This window comes from Leptinotarsa decemlineata, unplaced genomic scaffold (genome assembly GCF_025532065.1).
Source record: "Leptinotarsa decemlineata unplaced genomic scaffold, Ldec_3_MD MMD2_P_RNA_scaffold_6, whole genome shotgun sequence".
NCBI classification, from domain to species: Eukaryota; Metazoa; Arthropoda; class Insecta; order Coleoptera; family Chrysomelidae; genus Leptinotarsa; species Leptinotarsa decemlineata.
This window is the reverse complement of record NW_027412533.1, coordinates 10,899,397-10,920,181: the sequence shown is the minus strand read 5'-3', so window position 1 is coordinate 10,920,181 and position 20,785 is coordinate 10,899,397. Positions and strand designations below refer to the sequence as shown.

The window sequence follows — 20,785 nt, the reverse complement described above, 5'->3', positions numbered from 1 at the left end:
ATTTGTAGCTGTTCAGCTGGACTTAATATTGTTCTGTCCATATACTCTGCTCCGGTGTTTAAGCATTATTTTATAGTTTATATTTGTTAATTGTCCCTTATACATGTTTTACTTTACTAGACTTTGCCAATAAGATGTTTATATCTTGGGTAATAAAGCATATTTTGATTTGATTTGATTTGATATGTCGTAACACTGTTTCTACCGTATTTGTAATACATTTGTATCATATATCTTTTTTATTCATTCGTGAAAACTATTTTTCGCCAAAAATGAAATGACTTGTACAATAACAAAATGTCATTAAGTGTAACAAATTGAAAGTCAAATTCAGAAACATCAAAGTCAAAGCCTATTATGATAAGAATTATTTTTTTCTATACAGTGTGTCTCACTTCTCATGGAAACACCCTCGTATCTTCCGTAATATTCGAGGTAGAACGATGAAACTCTCTGGACTGATGGAAATGCTCAAAATGCACCCACCACCTGAATGGGGTCGGCCAAAGTGATATACGCTGTCCGCCAATCGCGATGGAACACCCCATTTTTACGGTAAAACATATTAGGGGGCAAAATAGGCTCAAAAGTCCTTCAGATTCGTGATCAGGACTACCAACTTACTACGATTACACTTTTTTCCTGAAAAAATGTCAGTCCTGAAAAATCCGAATTTGTTTCACTTCTCATGGAAACACCCCCGTATCTTCCGTAATAATTGAAGTATATTTTTTTTGTTTTTACATCAAAACATGAACGAAATTGTTTAAGAGAAACTCGACTTTTGTTTTCACATAAATAATTTATTTTTTATTTTGTTGTCATTGAGATAATTTCCCTGTATCCATAAACAATACTCCATACGGCAGATTCCATCTCCTTCGTGCAAAGTATGTAAAAATTTGGGTATGAATGCATGCATTTTATGCCTCTTTAAACACCTCCATATTTTACTGCGGCTCTTATTGAGTTGAAGCGATAAGTTTCTCAAACTAATTCTAGGATCAGCTTGATGAGCCGCCAATATAGTATCATCATCAATATGATGTTTTACAATTTTTCTGTCCTTTGTTACTTGACCAGTGCTCACGAATAGATTATATATTTTATGTACAGTTCCAGGGTGTACAGTTCCAGGGTGTACAGCTACCTCTAGCGGGTGTCTTCTATTAAATTCAGCGGCCGCTTCACGATAAGACCTCACCCCTTCACCAACAATTAAAACAATTTCAATTTTTGCTTGAAGTGACAGACGTGCCATATTGAACTTTGTCAATCAAAATGAGCTGATATCAGTTAAAATGGGAACACAGGAACAATATCCAACACAAATACAGGAACAATAAACACAATGGGAACAAAAACACGGCAGAAACAACAGGAACAACGGTGATTCAAAGAACAACAATACTAGAAACAACAAATGCAATGAAAACTGGTCTGAGGGTTAATAGAACAAGATCTTTCAACAATATTTTCAGGTTGACAGTAAATATCAATGAACAACTGTTTTCCATGGTGATTTCAGGGCACCGCATGATTGAATGAAACTGAAGTAATTCAATCCCTTCAAATGATTTCAGACAACAATTCAGCAAGTAGGTAAAATAATCTATATTCTACCTGTTCACCGAGTGCGATTTTTTCTCAAAAAGTTAACAGTTGTTTCGGTGTTGCAATGAGTATGAAGATTAATTTTGTTTCGGATGGTAAAATGTTTCCTCAATATTTTGATAAAGGACCCCACGCATTTCTTATGAGAAATGGCTTGCCTTGAATTTTGTTGAAATTTTGATATGTTGTAGTGTTTGATGTGGTGATTGAAAGTGTCCACAGCCAAAGCTCAGGATTGTACAGTTTTCGAGATGTGAACCTTTGAATATAGATTTTTTCCATTGTTTGCAGTTTTTGCTCATCAATCGAGAGCTCTCACTTCTGGTTGTGATAGAATTTGGATGTTCAGCAACCAGAATGTTTTACGAATAATCTTCTTCAGTTATAATAGATGCCGCCATCGATAATTTTTCATACACTGCTTCACACTTTCTCGATAATCTGAGAATGTGGTGCTGTGACATTTTTCTCAGATAGGCTCAAAATGGATGATAGCATCTCACAGCATCTGTATCTTTCATACCTGAGAGTACTATGTAGAGTAGAATGAAGGGGTTCAGGTATTGGAAGCGAACTATTTTGCGCAGTAATATGTTTTACCTAAAAATGGGGTGTTCCATCGCGAGTGGCGGACAGTGTATATCACTTTGGCCAACCTCATTCAGGTGGTAGGTGCATTTTGAGCATTTCCATCAGTCCTGAGAGTTTTATCGTTCTACCTCGAATATTACCGAAGATACGGGGGTGTTTCCATGAGAAGTGAGACACACTGTATCTCCAATTTTTTGAAAAAGAATGATAACTTATGATACATCATTGAAAAGGTTAAATCTGGTTCTATTCAAAACAGAAAGAATCCAATGTAGCGCCCATAAGAAAAAATAAAGTTGTTGATGATGGCCGGAAGACGAAACGTCAGATAGCAAATCTGAAAACACCATTACGCAGCAGGGAAAAAGTGGCAATGTGGAAGTGCAATTTATTTGCGAATCCTTAGAAATGAAAAATGAAGCCAGAAAAAAATATAAACCATTTTCCAAAATTTCTGTTTTTTCCGGATATCTCCGGGTATAGTCGAAATTTCAGAACTTTCTCACCGGCATATTGTTAGTCAGATAAATGCGCAACTGTTCCCCAATTCAACCATCCTCGTATCTCTCATAGTTTTCGTGATCCCAATGGTGAGGATCGAATTTGAAACACCTTGTATATACTTTTGATTTAGGTATCTGACCAATTAATTTTTTTGAAGAATTCATTAAGATGTCATTAAACATGGAAGCAAGCTCGTCTGGGTATTATACGACTCTACCTTCAATATTTATTGTAACATAAGCAAATTTTTCTTTTATTAATTGTTTAATACAGAAATGACCTGCCACCTTGCTGTAAATCAATGCTCCAAGAAAATGTTATCCTCAATCAAGGTGAATTTGAAAGGAGTTGAAAATAAAACTCATTTTTGAAATTATTTCAACTATTTTATAACATTTCATTATTTTTTTTATGGTTATGTTTTGATAATTAACTAATGAAACTGATATTCCCTAGTAGAGAGTTAAGTAAAATTGAACTTTATTTTTCATTCTCCGACTCTCTTTTAAAAATCGGCACAATTATAAAATTAGGAACGTGCAATAATTATTATGATGAATTCAAACCTTAGTCAAAACTATAGCTACTACGAAACTGAACAGATACATTATTTGAATGGTGCCTTGTTAAGCTTTTTATTAAAAAGTGGCCAAAATGGTGTTCTATCTACATTCACTTCAAGATGTAAAACAGTATTCTTCTCTATCATACAATGAAAATTATTCAAATTAACAATGGTGCAGCCAAAATCTTTGGATAATAACCAAAAATATTCTGAAAATCACGAATTTGCTTTCGATAGATCGGTGAATAAAGAATCCAATGTCCAAATCTCTGTGCATGGCTGAACTTCCTTCTCAGGATACAACTTATTCATCAGAAAAGACAAATCAATATCACCCAAATTTCCAATGCTAATTTGTTCACTCTGAAAATTTTCAAATTGGTTGTCCAGTTCCTTATATGTTGATTTGTTCACGGAAATGCTGAAAAGTAAAAAAAAAACTATTTTGAGATACTGATCATTTGAGTCGCACCCGATATCTTCCTTGAAAGAAAACATGTTCAAATCCTGAAACGTACCAAGTGATTTCTGTTAATATCATTATCTTCAAAATCTATTTTTGAAGGCACGATTATTTACAGTTAAACAAACATACTTCATATAAATACAATTTCTTCTATATATGAAATAAGTCGCGGCCTCTGTAGAATGACCCTAATCCGATTTCCATACTTGGTTTTGAATCAATTCGACGTTCTCGCGCATGCCAATAAGACGTCATAATACATTGTCTAACTCATGTGCCAGTGGCGTACGCAAAAGTTACGGCATGACTTCAAGTCAGCGGCGAGCTGAAGTTGAAGCATTCATCAGTACAATGACGGAGATCGGTTTGAAAAAATGGGAATAGCCACATGAAAAAGAAGAAATATGCTATGATATAAATGAGATTACAGAAAAAATCAAGCCTCCCAAACAAGTCAGTGAAAGAGGATTAGTTAATAGATTTATTTTTTATAGAAAGATGAAACGATGTCGGATTTTTGTCTAATCTGGTGTCGGTATTTGAGTATGAGAAAAAGTGCCTTTGTCAGAATTATGCACAAATACAGTGTTGAAAGAAATTGAATTTTTCCCTAAAACAGTAAATTCAATCACACCTGCTATATTTTCCACCTCCAACCTAAGAAAGTGTACTTGCACTTACATTGGTTTCACATCTGACAAATTCAAAGAATCATCTTGGAGATCATCGATATCTGGAATTATCGGAATATCATCATCCAACTCAACTCTGTCATTCTGAAATCTTTCTCTGAAAACCAAAATAATAGTACTTAGGTAGTATTAACTTATGGGGCATTAAGGATAACTGATCAACAATTAATTTAAATTAATAAAAAATATACATAACTCAAAAAATAAGGTCAAAGATGAATACTTTAGCAGATCCACCTCCTAATTTTCCATCGTAAGCCTTTGATAATTTACTTGATAAAGTTTATTTTATATTTGGATTGTATATGCATTCGTGAATATTGTTAAATCAAATATGTAAGGTTCTTTCAAATCATGACAATGTCAATATATATTGTTAGATTTTATGACAGGCAGTAATTATTATTATTGAAACTGTTTTGGTTTAAATCCGATATTTCACTTTTCTAATCATGTCAGCAACCAGAGCACTTCGTTTGATAATATCTTTGATAATATCTACAGCAGTCATAGAGGAAACGCAAAGCATAAAAACTTGCAAACCGTTGCTAAAAAACCCTGACAAATATAGAATTAGAATAGAATTTATTTATTCATCACTGAAGAATTTACATATACATACAAGAGAATACATATATACATGCAAAAACTTATCGGACTAGTCACAAGGCAATAAAGAAAATTCAGAAATATACAATTTAAAATATAAAAAAATAAACATACAATTAGATTGAAATTCTCTACAATGTAGCATCTGAAAGCTCTTCAATGTATGAGAAATACACATATGATTGGATTAAAATTCTCTAAAAACTCTTCAATGGAGTAAAATGATTGATTTATTAGATAACGAGACAGATTATCCTTCAACACATTTGCACTCGCTGAGTTTAAGTGTGGGAATATATTCATAAGTCAGTTATAGCACCTGATTTCTTGGTATTTGTGAGAATCCTGACCAATGCTCAATCTTGAGTATGGCTGGTGTATTGTATTTGTGTAGATCACATCTTCTACTCAGGTTATTTTCTTTTTTGACATTGATGATAATCAGAAGAATGTAAAATGATGGTACTGTTAAAATTGAGAGTTGTTTGAATATGTTTCTACAAGAGGTGCCACGAGCTACACCAGCCATACATCTAATTATTTTCTTTTGGATGATGAAGACTTTATTCATATATACTGAATTTCCCCAGAATATCAATCCGTAGCTCAATGCAGATTGTACAAGTCCAAAGTACGCTAATTTAAGTATGTCTAATGATATTGTGCCCTTGAGTTGTCTGATAATAAAGCAAATTGTACTCAATTTATTTGTTATATCATTAATATGAGGTTCCCATGTCATTTTTTGGTCTATTTTGATACCCAGAAATGTAATGAAATTTATCTCTTCTATTGATTTATAATTCACTCGTATTAAAAAATTCATATCACAATTTTTATTTTTTGTTGTGAATACCATAAAGAATGTTTTTGTAGGTTAACTAATAGTCCATTAAACGAGCATTATTTATGAAAATCATTGCCACAAATGCTTGCTCTGGTAACAGCATTTTTTAATTCATTATCTGATATGAGAATATTAGTGTCATCAGCATACATGACAATTTTTCCAGCATTGGGACATGAGTACACCATATCATTAATAAAAATTATAAAGAGAACAGGTCCCAAGATTGATCCTTGAGGGACACCAGTATTTACAATTTTTTCTGTTGATCTATTTCCACCTAATACTACAATTTTTTGCCCCTCTCTCTGAGATAAGATGCAAGCCATTCATTTGCGACTCCTCGTACACCAATCCGATACAGCTTATCCAATAAAAGATTATGGTCAACTGTATCGAATGCTCTAGTCAGGTCAAAGTAAAGTGCAATGGGGTTGTGTTTGTTGTTGAGAGATTCATATATGTTTGTACAAAAATCGCCTATTGCGGTTAATGTTGATTTGTTTTGTCTGAAACCGTTTTGACAGTTATTATATGCCATGTCAATTATTTTTGCTATTTGACTCTGTAAGCAAACATTACGGTATTTTGTGACATCATCTTTTGATCCCTTATTTTTGAAAATTGGTATCGACTTGGAGGCCTTAAGGACCGATGGGTATACTGCCCCGAAGTGAATGATTCATTTATTAAGTGAGCCAATGGTAAACTTATTATCTCTTTAACATGACGCACAGATTTCCCACATATATCATCTATTCCAGAAGCAGACTTCTTAGTTGTCTTTATTGTATATTCTTCAATCTCTTGACTGGTGGTAGGAGAAAGAATGAAACTGTGTTCATAATAAGGAGATAGTTTGAATTTATCAACCTGTGGTTTTGGACAAGGTATATCCATGAAAAAGTCACTTTAGAGCATTACAGATTTCCCTTTGGTTCAATATCATTCTGTTGTTTATAATAAGTTGTTTCACTGTGTTATTTGTTGTCTTATTTTTCGACTCATTGATTATTATCCAGCTCTCTCTCATTAAATTTGGTGCTCGTTGTAGTCTGTCGTTGTTATAAGTAAGTTTATTTCACTTTTTCATTGTAATAGTGCTTCAAGATCTTATACCTTGTATGTACTATATTGTTAGATGTACTCTTCACAATTTTTGACATCTCACATAGCATATTATGAAGCTCTTTCAATTCGGGAGAGTACCATGGTTTTTTATTTTCACTCAAATGGAATTTTCGCCAAGTGAAAGCGATGTTGTAGTGATATTTGAAGGTGGTGTAGAAGTTGTTGAATTTATCATCTATGTTTGATGAATTAAAGGACTAATATAACGTTTTCTTTCTACCATGCCTGTGTGGAAGTGGCGATTTATGTTGAGTTGGAGGAACCAGATGTGTTTTGCTACTCCTTACTTGCTGATTTTTGTTCATTGACGATGAATGTCCTCTTTAGCTTTTTCATTTCACCAGTATAAAACGTACCACATTCACAAAGCATCTAAATCAGATACACATTTAAATCCAGTTCTTATGATACTCTCTGATATTCCTTTCACATAAGAAATAAACAGTACTGATTGACATTGCTTTGCTTCTTTGTAGATCTTCGATAGTCTTCCAACCAATGTTTGTTTTATCAACTTCTATAGGTGCCTATTTTGCTGAAGATCCTCTTTGAAGTGAACCATTTCACTGTTAAGGTTTTTTCCAAAATTGTTTGCAAGCACTAAAGTTATATGGTAATGTGTGAGTTAGCTTTCTAGTGGACGAGGATGAGGTCTGTGGGGGACTGCAGCCTTTCTTGAGTAGGCCTATAATCTGCAGCCTCTAGTATTTATTTTTCTTTGAAGTTGATACAATTTTATTTTCCGACAGGGCATCCTACAAACCCTCCTTGATTTTTGTTTTGATGATATTGACTAAAGGACTGAGGCATCTCACCAATTTTCAATCTTATGTCTGTACAAATATCGTTACATCTCTGAGGATTCTTATGTAGAACACTAATTTACTTAATTATTCAAAATACAACTTGCAATCACTTACTTACTTTCACTTGCAAATCTATCTCACAGTACTGAGAGCCTCATGACACACTGCAATCTAAAATCGCTTGCAAATACTCTCGTATTGATGGAATCGACATATATTTGATATAAATACATGATAAACTTATTCAACATGCAGCAGTGTTCCACTATACAATAGCTTTATACCATGAATATTACTGGAGTTTAGTCCCAACATCAAACCGTTATTTTTAACACCTCGACTCATGTTTCAATCTTCAAGAGATTAATCTTCCTTATTAAAAATAACGGTTTGGTGTTGGGACTAAACTTCAGTACTATTCATTACTACACCAAAGGTTCCAAACAATGCATCACAAGTAGCTTTATACCATTTTTAACGTATTAGACTTGCCTGAAGAAGCTACTATTTACTGAAATACTTGTTAAGATTTCCTTAATTATTAAGTGGAAATTTTATAATCAAATGTTTTTAAATATGTTCTCTTATTTGTCTGAATTGATTTCAATGTGCTTGTATTTTCATAGTCAGGAAGATGTTCACTTCATTTCTCTTTATACTTTCAGTCAGTGTCGAGAGTAATAATATAGTGTGTAAGATCTGGCATGTGTTTGTTATGCCAGAGATTTGATGATTATCTACAAAAATGGTAATTCTAATAGTGGTAAACAACTTTTGCCAGTTAGAAAAAAAATATTTTCCCTTAATGAATTCCACACAAATTGCTCCCTAATATATGTCATTAAGTAATAAATAAACAACTCACAACTCTATCATATTAGATCCTGCAGCAGATCTGAAATAAAAATTATTTTATAGCCTCCACATATTATTCTGATAAAAACAAACCTAGATGATTTAGGAGGATCTTCACTCCAAACACTTGTTTTCTTCACCTTCACAGGTTCGAATGTGTTTTCATCAATACTCCTAGTGAGATCTTCATTTTCTTCTAACCCCATATTTTGATTTGATCTTCTACCTTGCTTAGGGGCAGACTTATAAAGTCAAAACAAAAAACTATTATTTCCCATTTACGAAATGATTATAGTTTAGCAATAAGTGTTTCAAAATATAAACTCAAAACAAAATGAAGCATTGTTTAATACACATGCAAAATGATAAAATTATAACATTACGCTGCTAATGTTCCTAAGTACACTAAAATTTTCGATATCAGAGGTTTTAATGAAATGACGAGCATTTTCAATTCATTATTTAGAATTTCACCAAATAAATAACACTGTTAAATTTATTTGACAGTTTCTTCTGTAAATATTAGAATGTATAATGGATAATGGTAAATAGACTTGTACTATTTATTGAAATATGAACAAAAGTTAGCAAGATGTCTAGGTAGGAAACTGGGCAAAGTGCCATGTTGTGTCAGCAAGAAATTAGGTATTCAATCGCAAGTGAAACCCTTTCTTGCTTTCATTTTAGAAAGTATGTACAAAAAAATATTGTTTTTCTAGTGAGAAAAACCTCACCTAATACCAAGCAGGATATTGAATTATATCCGACAGACATTTATGCAAGATACCTCACAGAGGTTAGTCTCGCAGATGTTTCTCATTAATCCAGCAGGATTATGCTGAAATTATTCTAGTAGACCACCTGCAGACCGCAGTTTCGAGATATTACCTCACGTCAGTACAGTAAAGATATTACAGCAAACTGACTGAGACTTGATTAATTTCAACACAGATCCACTACAATATGAAACCTTCGTTCAAGAGAAAGATTGTTAACTAGTAACAACTCTCATCTCGTGAACAAAGCCCCAAGCGGGAAAGAAACATTCCCTGTACCAAAACTCTAACAGAAAGAAATCAAAAGTGAAAATTATCAAGAGATACATGGGTATAAGAAAATAAATAAATATTAAAATAATATATTTACACAAACAAAATAATCTGGGAAAAAATGTACTTTAGATCTTCATTATTATAATTTCTGCAAAAATTGAACTGTATAATTTACAATTTCAATGTATCAGTTTGACAGTCATTTTTAATTTTTTTATCAATCCAATTTCAAATCACCCCTTCTTGTGTATTGAAATACAACTAATAAAGATCTAATTATGCATTTCATTAGTTCGGACTTCCATTGTTTAATATGATATAAATTGATTTGAAATCCATTTATATCATATTTCATATTTTAAATCAATTTATATCATATTAGACAATGGAAGTCCGAACTAATGAATTGCACCACAAAACATTGTGAACCACCTTCAAACTAGATTTAATTATGTAATTTCACTTTTGGAATTTGAACTTATTGGCGAAAAAAATTGGAGATTTTTATAATAAACAATTCAGTTGTTGAACATGTATTTCCAATCCTCTTCCCGAGTCTGTTAATAGTGTCAAGGTGGATGTTAGTATTACATAACATGAGTAAACTGACACCCATCAGAGAGCTTCGATCTAGATCAAATTCAGTTCCCATTACAATTATCCTTTAGATGTTCTCATTAAATACATTGTAAATCTCAAATTTCACGTTTCAAATATAAAAAATATTTTTCAAAAACAAGGTATCTTTGTAGATCTGAAAAGAAGTGAAATCTAAATAATATGCGAATTCAGTTCTTCTCTCTTGATAATAGGTAGGTACATCTGGAACAATTTATCATAACTTGAATTTCACATTCTTAATTTTCAGTACAGTGGATAATAAAATGAATGTATTGAAAGATTTAAGATCATCAGAAAACAATACAGATAACAAATTATAGAGCAATTGCGGCAATGTTGACCACAATTATTTTTTAACATTTATGGTGTAGTTTGTGAAATCACTTCGGATCTTCAAGTAATGGCCGAGTTGTGGCAGTCAATCAGAATAATGAAAATAACCAAAATTCAGTTTGGGAATTCATGTTTACAGTGCTTAAAAGTAACGATTATAAATCACTCATGACTACCTTTTTTCCTGTCAATAAATCGATATCTTCATCCCAATTCATCTCAAATAAATTTTATTGTAGCAAATGATCAACTCAAATGTTTTCATTTGTTTATGTTTATACTTCTAGGCTAGGTCGATTTCTAGGTTATCAACTACAGAACACATAAACATAATATGTACAGAAAACCTGCATTCAAATTGACGCTCAGGCACAGTAGAAATTTACTGTGGTGTCGCTCAACGAATGGCCTTATATAGATAGCATATCTTTTCAAACTCGTGATCATGTGGTCCACAAGTGAAAAGTGACAAAAAGGCCCGTCCATAAGTTATAAAGCATTCGATTTGACGCTCGAATGAGCGATTCAGAGTGCAATGGCTAGGGCTTCTGGTGTCATTGACAAATTATTTGTTGAAACTATTTCAAAATGAATGGTATAGATGTATTTAGGGCATTGTTTGAAGTTAAACATTCAATAAACTGTAAAAACAAACTTGAAAAGCTTAAACAAATTTTTTAGTTTAAAAGAAACGTATATTAATCATCTTTGTCATTTCTCAGAAGTTCTTCACCCTCTATCTCTGCCATACTTGAAAAAATTTTTGTAATTGCAAAACTATGTCCATCAAATCAATTAAATTATAATTTATTCATTTACAATAGGTTTCGATAATTAGTTATCACTACCAGTTTAGTAAGTAAATTATTGAATGTTATTTATTTTGAAAAATATAAACTACCAGTAAAACCTGAAATATCAATTCCTTCTTCACTTGTTATTGAGTTAATATCTGAATTATCAATACAGTTAATCTAGTGGGGTAAATGATCTACATGTTCTGTAGTCTTTACCTGTTGTGTCAAACTGAACAAATGAAGGCCATGATGTCGTGATCTAAAAAAAAAGAAGAAAAGCTAGAGGCAGAAATGTTATGACTTAGGTTAGAATATGTTCTTTTAGCATCAGAAAAGTAAAATAAAAAGAAGAAAATTAAGAGATATGTTGGAGTTGAATACTTTTTGGCAAATTTATCTTACAATTCTTTTTTTATCATGTTTTCCTGACGAGTTTTCATTCCATGAAAACCAAGATATCAAACAAGAATCGGAATTAGCGGAGCAGTTATGTATCCTTTTTTTGCCCCCCAAAAAATTAGAAATTGAACAAGATTTTTTAAATTATAATTTAATTCCATTTGATAATGCATAAGAGTGATTCAATATCTTGAAAGACTGTGTTACTTTGAATTTTTAAGGTGAGAAATACATTAGTCATAACTCAAACTGGTAATCATAAGAATTCATGTTTTATATTTGTTACTTCTGAAAACTTGTACACATATATATTATGCATACTCCACCTTCTATCCTCCAGACTACAAATACTTCCTATTTATAATTGAATATATTAGCTATATATCTTCTGGTTTTTGATTTCTATACTTCTTGAATTATCATCATTCAAATTTATTAATGTGCAGTTATATTATTATCACAAGAAATCATTGAAATGTCGAGCAGTAAACTGTCACTTTTATTTTTGGACTCTAAATATGTTCATTTATAATCTGTGTGACATTTACTACTACTAGAAACTTAGTACATCACCTATCAATTATTGCTTATAATATAAGGTAAATTCTTTGGGAGATTAGTAGTAACGCAAGTAGGACATCTTTCTTACAACAAAAGCCTTATGGACAATATTTATCTCAATTTTTGATAGATATAAAAATAAAATACCTCAAAGTGGACTCAAATTACAAGTAAAATTTCTATTGATATCAAAGTCTGAAACTTTTTAACATGTTCATCGCTTGAACTTGTCAATAAATTGTTTGTGCTGACTTGGCGTAGTGATACTGTACCAGATTCTCAGTCTAAAGATTGTGAGTTCGAATCTGCCACTGACCAGATATTTTTCTCATGAGAATTTATGTAGTTGAAGGTGGAAAAATTCTAAATGGACTGTGATGAATAGCCATAATGATCATTAAATGGCTTGGTGAGATACTAGCATAACTTACCTGAAGACGATGCTAATGGCCACAGTTGTCAATACCGAATGTCAATGTTAAATATAATACTGTTTTTTGTAGATAATCAGTTTTGGAAAGCAACTTTTATAGCATCTTGCGAAATTTCCTCTTTGAAATTGATTTTTTTTCAGGAACACAAAAAAAGCAAAACTTAATGTCATTTTCATTTTTGTAATATATGGTGACATTCATTTGGGGCACTGCTCAATTTTGGATATATGCAAAACAGTTCTTCAAAAAGTGCTATTATTTGTTTTTTCTAAAGGATTTTCCTGAATCTAAAAAATTTCAAAATTCAATTTCCACATCATTGTGAAGTTATTGAAAACTCCTTAATTTCAATGTAGATATTAAATTGTTCAAACGACAACGTGCAGATCAATTAGATGCCATCAAAAACTTCAAAAAAATTAATAATTATGAAAAACAGTATAGTCTATTGATGGTCATGGCAGAAAAAATATTTTCGGTTATTAAAGAAAGTCGAGCCGCTATAGAAAATTCTCCCTTCATTCCAGGTGTTTCCAATTTTCCTTCAGATGATAAAGTAAGGAATGCTTTATCTACTATTCTGGAAAATACTGCTCTATTTTCTGAAATCACTTTGAGGTTCCCAGAGATAGCATCATCAGTTTTGAGCAAAAATAATACATGGGATACTATCTTTCAGTGGGGCATTGCATTCAGTTATCAGATGAAGTTTTTGTTAGATAACAGTACTGTTAGGTTATTATATCTTGTCAGTCAGGAATTGAATCACACTGATAGAGAACCGAACTACACAAATCCTTACAGAAAAGTACCAATAAACAATCAACAAATTGTTGGCAAAAAAACGACTTCGAAAAAGAAGAGAACTATCAAAAAGGGACCTAAATTATCCAGTCACTTTGAGTTGTAATTTGAAGGAAAAAAAACTTTTGCAGTAAAACATTTTATAAATAAAGTGCTTTCGTATTATTGAAATTTTCAAGCTATGAACAGAACCGATGTTGGCACAGCTGTGGATTTTAGTTAGCTCATTATTGTGTCAAAGCTAGTTTGTTGTCTGTGATCTGCAGGTTTATACCCGACATTTTGTCTACTACTGTGGTAGACATAATAAAGTGCTCGGATTTTTCGCACAGCAGATATGTTGATAACATCTACCGCAAAAATTGACGAAACGTCATGCATAAAAAACCTGTAAACCACAGCCAATACAACCGGAAAATAACTTTGATAGTTATTTCCGGACGTGAAAGTTCATACTCTTTGATTCTATATTCAAAATAAGCACTTTTCCCAAATACCAGAGATGTAACATTCTTCTCGATGCGCATCGGCGTCTTCACGAAATGAAGTAGACTAATTCCTAACAGAGTACACTTTTTCGGGAAAGTTCCCGCTAATTTCAACAAGAGTTATTCATCAAAATTTATACGCAATGTGATGATTGGAATAGGACCTTTGTCACTGTTCATTGTTGTCATGCCACACTTTTCTATTTCCAGACTTTAGAAAGCATTTTAAAAATCTAGTTGTATGTACCTATCTTAACAATTTCAGACAGTGCTTACTTATTCTTAGGCCGTTATCCTAGGCGTGTGGAGCGACACTAGATTTCTCTGGTGTCGGAAATTGAATATACGCTGCGTGTTCTTTGAAACCAGTTTTAAAAGCCCACTTAGTTTGTCCGATATATTGTTTGCCCTCATGGTGTATTGTATATATATATATATATATATATATATATATATATATATATATATATATATATATATATATATATATATATAGAAGAGTGGTTTTTCAGGAATTCGGTCTGTTTGGAATAAAATATTACTCTTTTCAGCTGTCCGAGCTTTCGCTAAAGCTAATGAACATTAAAGAGAGTTATTCTAAACAGACCGAATCGCCGAAAAACCACTCTTCTATATATACATACGGTCGTTACACTATGAATATATATATATATATATATATATATATATATATATATATATATATATATATATATATATATATATAAGTTACAAAAAGGATTTGAAGCTTTATAACTCCTATTTAATTATATGCGAGCGCTTTCGACAGCTGGTCGTGCTGTCATCATTAAGGCTCTACTCAAACTAAACGTGTAAACCTCTTGTTTGTCCTTTTATGCGGTCCGAACGCCTTAGTGCAGGTACTTCAGGTTTTTTTGCCGTGCCTTTTATTATCAAAGATTATACTGGAAATCAAAATAAATCTTAATAGTGTATTTTGATATAGATTTTCATAAAGTATCGGCCACTTCCATTTAATTTGTAAACAATATTCAGGGATCTGTTGAGATTCGAAACAATGTCCTTACCTTTGGATTCTTTGTATCAAAAATCTACATATTCATTGAATCGACGTCCATAGAAAGTAATCTAAGCTCATTTTTTGCCTCCAATTCAAATCTACTCATAAACAGATTATCTTTGAAGGGGGACAGAGGGTTTTCTATTGCCGTGCCTTCATGCTGTCGATAGAAACATTTGTTGAACTGGGTGTAATTCTATTAGTTGTATATGTAGTCTTCAATTACTTATCCACTAAGACATTTGATTATGGCATTTCTGATGTTTGGGAACAGTGCTAGTTTTGGATTCATTCTACGCCAGAAGTTCCAGTTCTACTTTTCATACGAAAGTACCAGTACCAAAAATAAGGAACTTCATTAAGTTGCCGATTTCTATTCAGAAGCAGATCTATGCGTTTCAAAAATACCTGTTGCTGTCATTTTCATAGAAAAGTGCTGATATTCGGAACATAGTTTCTAAAACCATGACACCGGCAAAGAGTGTACGGTGGTCGCCAAATTTAAACAGTGTCGGAATGAATATTACGAATATATTAAAACTCATTTGTTGAAGGTGGTTGACAATATTTCATGGTGCATTTCATTAGTTCAAACTTCCATTGTCTAATAATATGATATAAAATGATTTGAAATCCCCGTAAGAATAAATAAGATTAAAAAGATTAGCTAAAAAAAATTCGTGTCTTTCAGTTTTAACTTTCATTTCTTGTTGGTTATTCAATTTTCAATCGTTGCTTGTACAGTGGACCCCTGATAATCCGGCCCCTGTCTAATCCGGCCCCCCCTGTAATCCGACATGACATTGAATTTACAACTCGTACGCGCCATGCATTGTTTTACTTAGTTTGAATTTGACTACTTGTGATAGCGGTACGGCCTAGCGTGCGTTCATTGTTTACTATTTATTCATTGTGTATTAGGTATAGTACCCAGTAATGTCATCTCAAACCCAGAATCAGAATATGCTTTATTGTCGAAAGAATACAATTCTTGTTGACAAAGTCAGTTGTACATGGATGTATGTTAAAATATAGTTAAAATAACGCTTACAGATGTATAAACACAAATAAACACAGGATCTGATCAAATTAGAGTAAATAATGGTACATATATATATATATATATATATATATATATATATATATATATATATATATATATATATATATATATATATATATATATATATACACCCATCCATACATACATATTCACATAATTGAGCCTCAGCAATGACAGATATGGATAATGAGTTCATTCAGATAATTTGACTATAAAAAATTCATCCAAGCTATAGAAGGGATGATCAAAGAGTAAAACCTTCACACTACCTCTGAATCTATTATAATTCTTGATTTCCCTAATTCTTGCTGGAAGGCAGTTGTATATTTTCAAGCCGTTATATATAATAGAGTCCTTTACGAGGCGACTTTTGAGTACAGGCAACATAAGAGTCGAGTTTTGGGAAGATCGAGTATTGTAAGACGATGACGCTCCTTTACATAGATCATGGTGCTTATGAATCAAACAAGATGTTTCCAATATAAAAATAGAGATCACTGTGAGGATTTGGTGATTTTTAAAGTATTCTTTGCACGATTTGCGACTCTTAATCTTGTGGCTCTTTTTTGTACAACTTGGATCATCTGTAATAAATTTTTATTGCATGCACCCCAAAAAGCAATTGCATAACCTATATGCGATTCAATTAATGCATGGTAGGCAGATTTTGCTGCTGCAAATCCCACCTCATTATTGATGACTCTAATGGCATAGCACCCAGATGATAGTTTTTTAGACAGTTTTTTAACATGTTCATCGAATCTCAGGTTACTGTCAATATGAAGACCCAAGAATTTTGTGCAGGGGGAATTGTCAATATCAGTTGAATCAAGAATTATTGTGTCCAATTCACATTTGAAGGTTAACAAGTTAGTTTTGGAGATGTTTAGTACAAGGAGATTATTGTCAAACCACGTTCTTATTGTTTCGAGATCACGTTGTATGACATTGTGTAAAGATGTTTCATCACTACTGTGCCAAAGTATAGTGGTATCATCTGCAAATAACGTGAACCTCCCAGATATATTCAAATGGGAGATATCGTTGACATATAACAAAAATAAAATAGGTCCCAGTACCGAACCCTGAGGCACACCACATCTAGTAGCTCCAATACGTGAATAGAGGTCAGTTTTTACCAACTGACTATGATTCTCCAGGTAAGATCTAAACCACTGCAGGCTAATTCCTCTGAAACCATAATAATCAAGTTTGTCTAACAGAATTTGGTGATTTACGCAATCAAAGGCCTTGGTTAGGTCGCAAAATACTGCCGCGGTTGATTGCCCTTCATTAATTCGTTTGTAGACTTTGGTCATTAGCGCCAATATGGCATCATTCGTATTCTTGCGTTTTTGAAATCCGAATTGATCCTCGCTTAGTATGTTGTTTCGGCATAAGCGAAAGCACAAAACGTTAACAATTAAAGAAAAATGTGATATTTTAGACCGCTTAAATCGCAATGAAACTTTCAGTAGTTCAGCAAGTGAATACGCCGATCTACAATTTATGACATTAAAAAAACCACGAGAAGATTAAGAAGTTCGTGTCAACTACTGACTGCGGGCCAGGCAAGAGACAGACACTCAAGAAAGCTGAACATCCAGAAGTGGAAGAAGCTTTGTACATGTGGTTTCTTCAGGAAAGAAATAGGCATGCACCAATTTCGGGACCCATGTTGGCCATGAAAGCTAAGTTTTTTTATAATGAAATAACAAAAAAAGATGATTTTGTGGCCAGCAAAGGATGGCTAGAACGTTTCAAAAGTCGTCATGGCATACGTTTAATGACTATTACAGGAGAGAAACTTTCTAACGATGCCACCTGCAAAGAGCCCTTTAAATTAAGATTTTTGCAAAAGGTGAACGATTTAAATCTTGACCCGTCACAGGTGTACAATGCAGACGAATCAGGGCTTTTTTGGCGTGTGATGCCTAACAAAACTTCCGTTTCTTGTAACGAAAAATTCGTACCTGGACGAAAAGTAAGTAAAGAGCGTGTAACCATACTACCATGTGCTAACGCTGCAGGTACACACGCGCTTATAAGATGGTGGTCATTGGGAAATCTAATAAACCACGGGCATTCAAAAACATTGATTTACCTGTACACTATTACGGACAAAAAAGTGCACGGATGACAAAAGACCTTTTCAAAAAGTGGTTTGATGAATGCTTCGTACCTGAAGTTAGAAAATGGTTAAAAGATCATAATTTTCCTCAAAAAGCGTTGTTGCTTCTTGATAACGCTCCCGGTCATCCGTCTGAAGAAGAACTGACAACTGAGGATGAATGCATCACTGCGATGTTTCTTCCGCCAAATTGCACTGCACTGATTCAACAAATGGACCAGAATATCATTCAGTTTGTTAAGCAAGACTATAAAAAAAACCTACTTCTAAGAGCCGTATCAAAAGACCAACCAATATAAAAGACTTCAAAAGAATTTAATATGAAAGACTTGGTTTTTGCTCTTTGTCAGTCGTGGAGTGCGTTACCGTCATCAACTATCAAATCGTCTTGGAAAAAGTTATGGCCAGATATAGTCACCACTCCTAGCAACGATCCACAAATCAGTGTAACTTCGGAAGTTATAGAACAAGTCACTACTGAAACACAGATAAGTCCGGAAGATTTGGAAATCTGGTACCGTGGAATGGATAAAGAGGAAAATGTTTTTCATGAAATGTCTGACGAAGAGATTATAAAAGAGGTTTCTAACTATACAACAAACTATCAGGAAGATAACAACGACGTGATTGCAACTACTCCACAAGTCACAGCACAAGACGCAGTTAACGCTTTTGAGCTAGGTTTACAATGGGCTGAAGAGAATGGTACATCCTACAACGAACTTTTACTTTTGAGAAGACTGAGGGACAAAACTCTGATCTCGCGTTATAACAACCTTAAACAAAAAAAAATGATGAATAGATATTTCCAAGCTTCATAATTTGATAAATTCATTACATGATTTTGATTAATAATTCTTGATTATTTTGGTACATATTTATGTATGTGCATTTATGCTTAATTTTATAATAAAACGTAAGCTCTCTATTGTTATTTAATTTACTAAATTCGACATACATAAATTGAGTATGATTTGTACTTCAAAGTACATATGTACATATAACATATAGAATATTATCAATGGATATGTAATTTGTCGGATTACAAGGTACTCTTTTGTAAAAAAATTCGGACTATAGGGGGTCCTAGGCAGTACTCTATAATCCGACAAATTCGATAGTCCGACACTGTCCTGCATAATGTTTGTCGGATTACCGGAGGTCCACTGTATTTTATTTCATTGCAATTTCAGTTTTTTTCTTAATTTGTTTTTTTAGCTAATCTTTTTAATTTTATTGATTATTACAGGTATCTCAAATCATATCATATTAGACAATGGAAGTCCGAACTAATGAAAAGACTCTTATTATATCGGTCGATCAGTAGCCGGGGGTACGATGTGGGTGCTTTGTTCACTCAGTCAAGTGGCCGATGTGTGAGTCGATGGTTCGAGCCCCAGGATGAACGCTCGATTTTCACTTGCTATCGCCCAACCCGTGTTAGGAATCACATGTTAAAAGGTAAGACCTCGTTAGTCCTTAGCTCGCACAAGTTTCGACTTCTGAGGGTTATCGTTCAAGGGGTACGATAGCTCGTTAACGGAAAAAATATGAATATATTCATTCTGGTAGTATTAAAATTCAACATTCTTCCACCGCACCGTACAATATTTGCCGGTGTCTTGGTTGGCATTTGGTACACCGATTTTCCGAAAATCGTGTTTCGAATGTCACCACTTCATCATGAAAATTACGGCAGTAGTTACTTTTGGAACGCATAACCAATATTTTGGTTAGTTTTGAACCATTCCTATAGAAATTGGTAACTTCAATAAAGTCACTTATTCTAGAGTATTGAACTTTAATAATGTGATTTTGGACCTCAAGAGTTGTCTTTCAATTAGATTTTATTCATCGGACGTTGAAAGTACGTTTCAAAAAAAATCCAACATATTCCCCATTCGCCCCTCATTAGACCGATATGATAATCAGTTTATGAATAAATACTTTCAGGCACTTGACAATTGAATGTGTTCCAAAAATAATTATTCATTCAGATAACCGCTAGCAAAACTTTCAGTTACTATCGGTTTTATTTGCTGTTTTCATTGTATTCATTGTCTATTAGTATTCTTAATATTTGACTCGGCAAAGATGCATAAAAATACTATGGTGTAATTACCTACTTGAACCTCTTGATTCTTCATAGAATAAAGTACTTCGATATTCCATTCACAGAGGCCCTAAGCGCACACCAATGTTTACATTTGGAAAAAATCTTGTTTCATCTATCAGCATTTGTACAAAGTTGGGTCAATCTCATTTCTCGCGTCAGGTTGAAAGATTTTCTAAAACAAAAGCGAATCGGTAAATCACCTGGTAATATTCTACATATCTTTAGTTGGGCTACATTAGTCTAGCGGAGACTAAATTTTTATAC

At 33.0% G+C, this 20,785-nt stretch overlaps 2 protein-coding genes across 3 annotated transcripts; one reads left to right on the top strand and one right to left on the bottom strand.

The window, feature by feature from the left end:
• Window positions 1-3,073: 3,073 nt before the first annotated feature.
• IFT43 (Intraflagellar transport 43) lies at window positions 3,074-20,592 on the bottom strand. 2 transcript variants are annotated; one of them, XM_074169957.1, is made up of 6 exons: window positions 20,528-20,592; window positions 11,700-11,742; window positions 8,774-8,922; window positions 8,691-8,720; window positions 4,422-4,529; window positions 3,074-3,695 (listed from the first exon to the last, which is right to left on the bottom strand). In XM_074169957.1, exons 1-6 carry the CDS (start codon window positions 20,575-20,577, stop codon window positions 3,491-3,493), a joined length of 585 nt encoding a protein of 194 aa, XP_074026058.1. In that variant the 5' UTR covers window positions 20,578-20,592; the 3' UTR covers window positions 3,074-3,490. The 2 variants fall into 2 exon arrangements, with proteins under 2 accessions (XP_074026058.1, XP_023029834.2); XM_023174066.2 differs by lacking the exons at window positions 11,700-11,742; window positions 20,528-20,592 and adding an exon at window positions 10,863-11,005.
• LOC111517788 (coiled-coil domain-containing protein 134) lies at window positions 11,744-13,832 on the top strand. Its single transcript, XM_023174065.2, has 2 exons — window positions 11,744-11,974; window positions 13,234-13,832. The coding sequence occupies exons 1-2, from the start codon at window positions 11,848-11,850 to the stop codon at window positions 13,785-13,787; spliced, it is 681 nt and encodes a 226-aa protein (XP_023029833.2). The 5' UTR covers window positions 11,744-11,847; the 3' UTR covers window positions 13,788-13,832.
• Window positions 20,593-20,785: the final 193 nt, after the last annotated feature.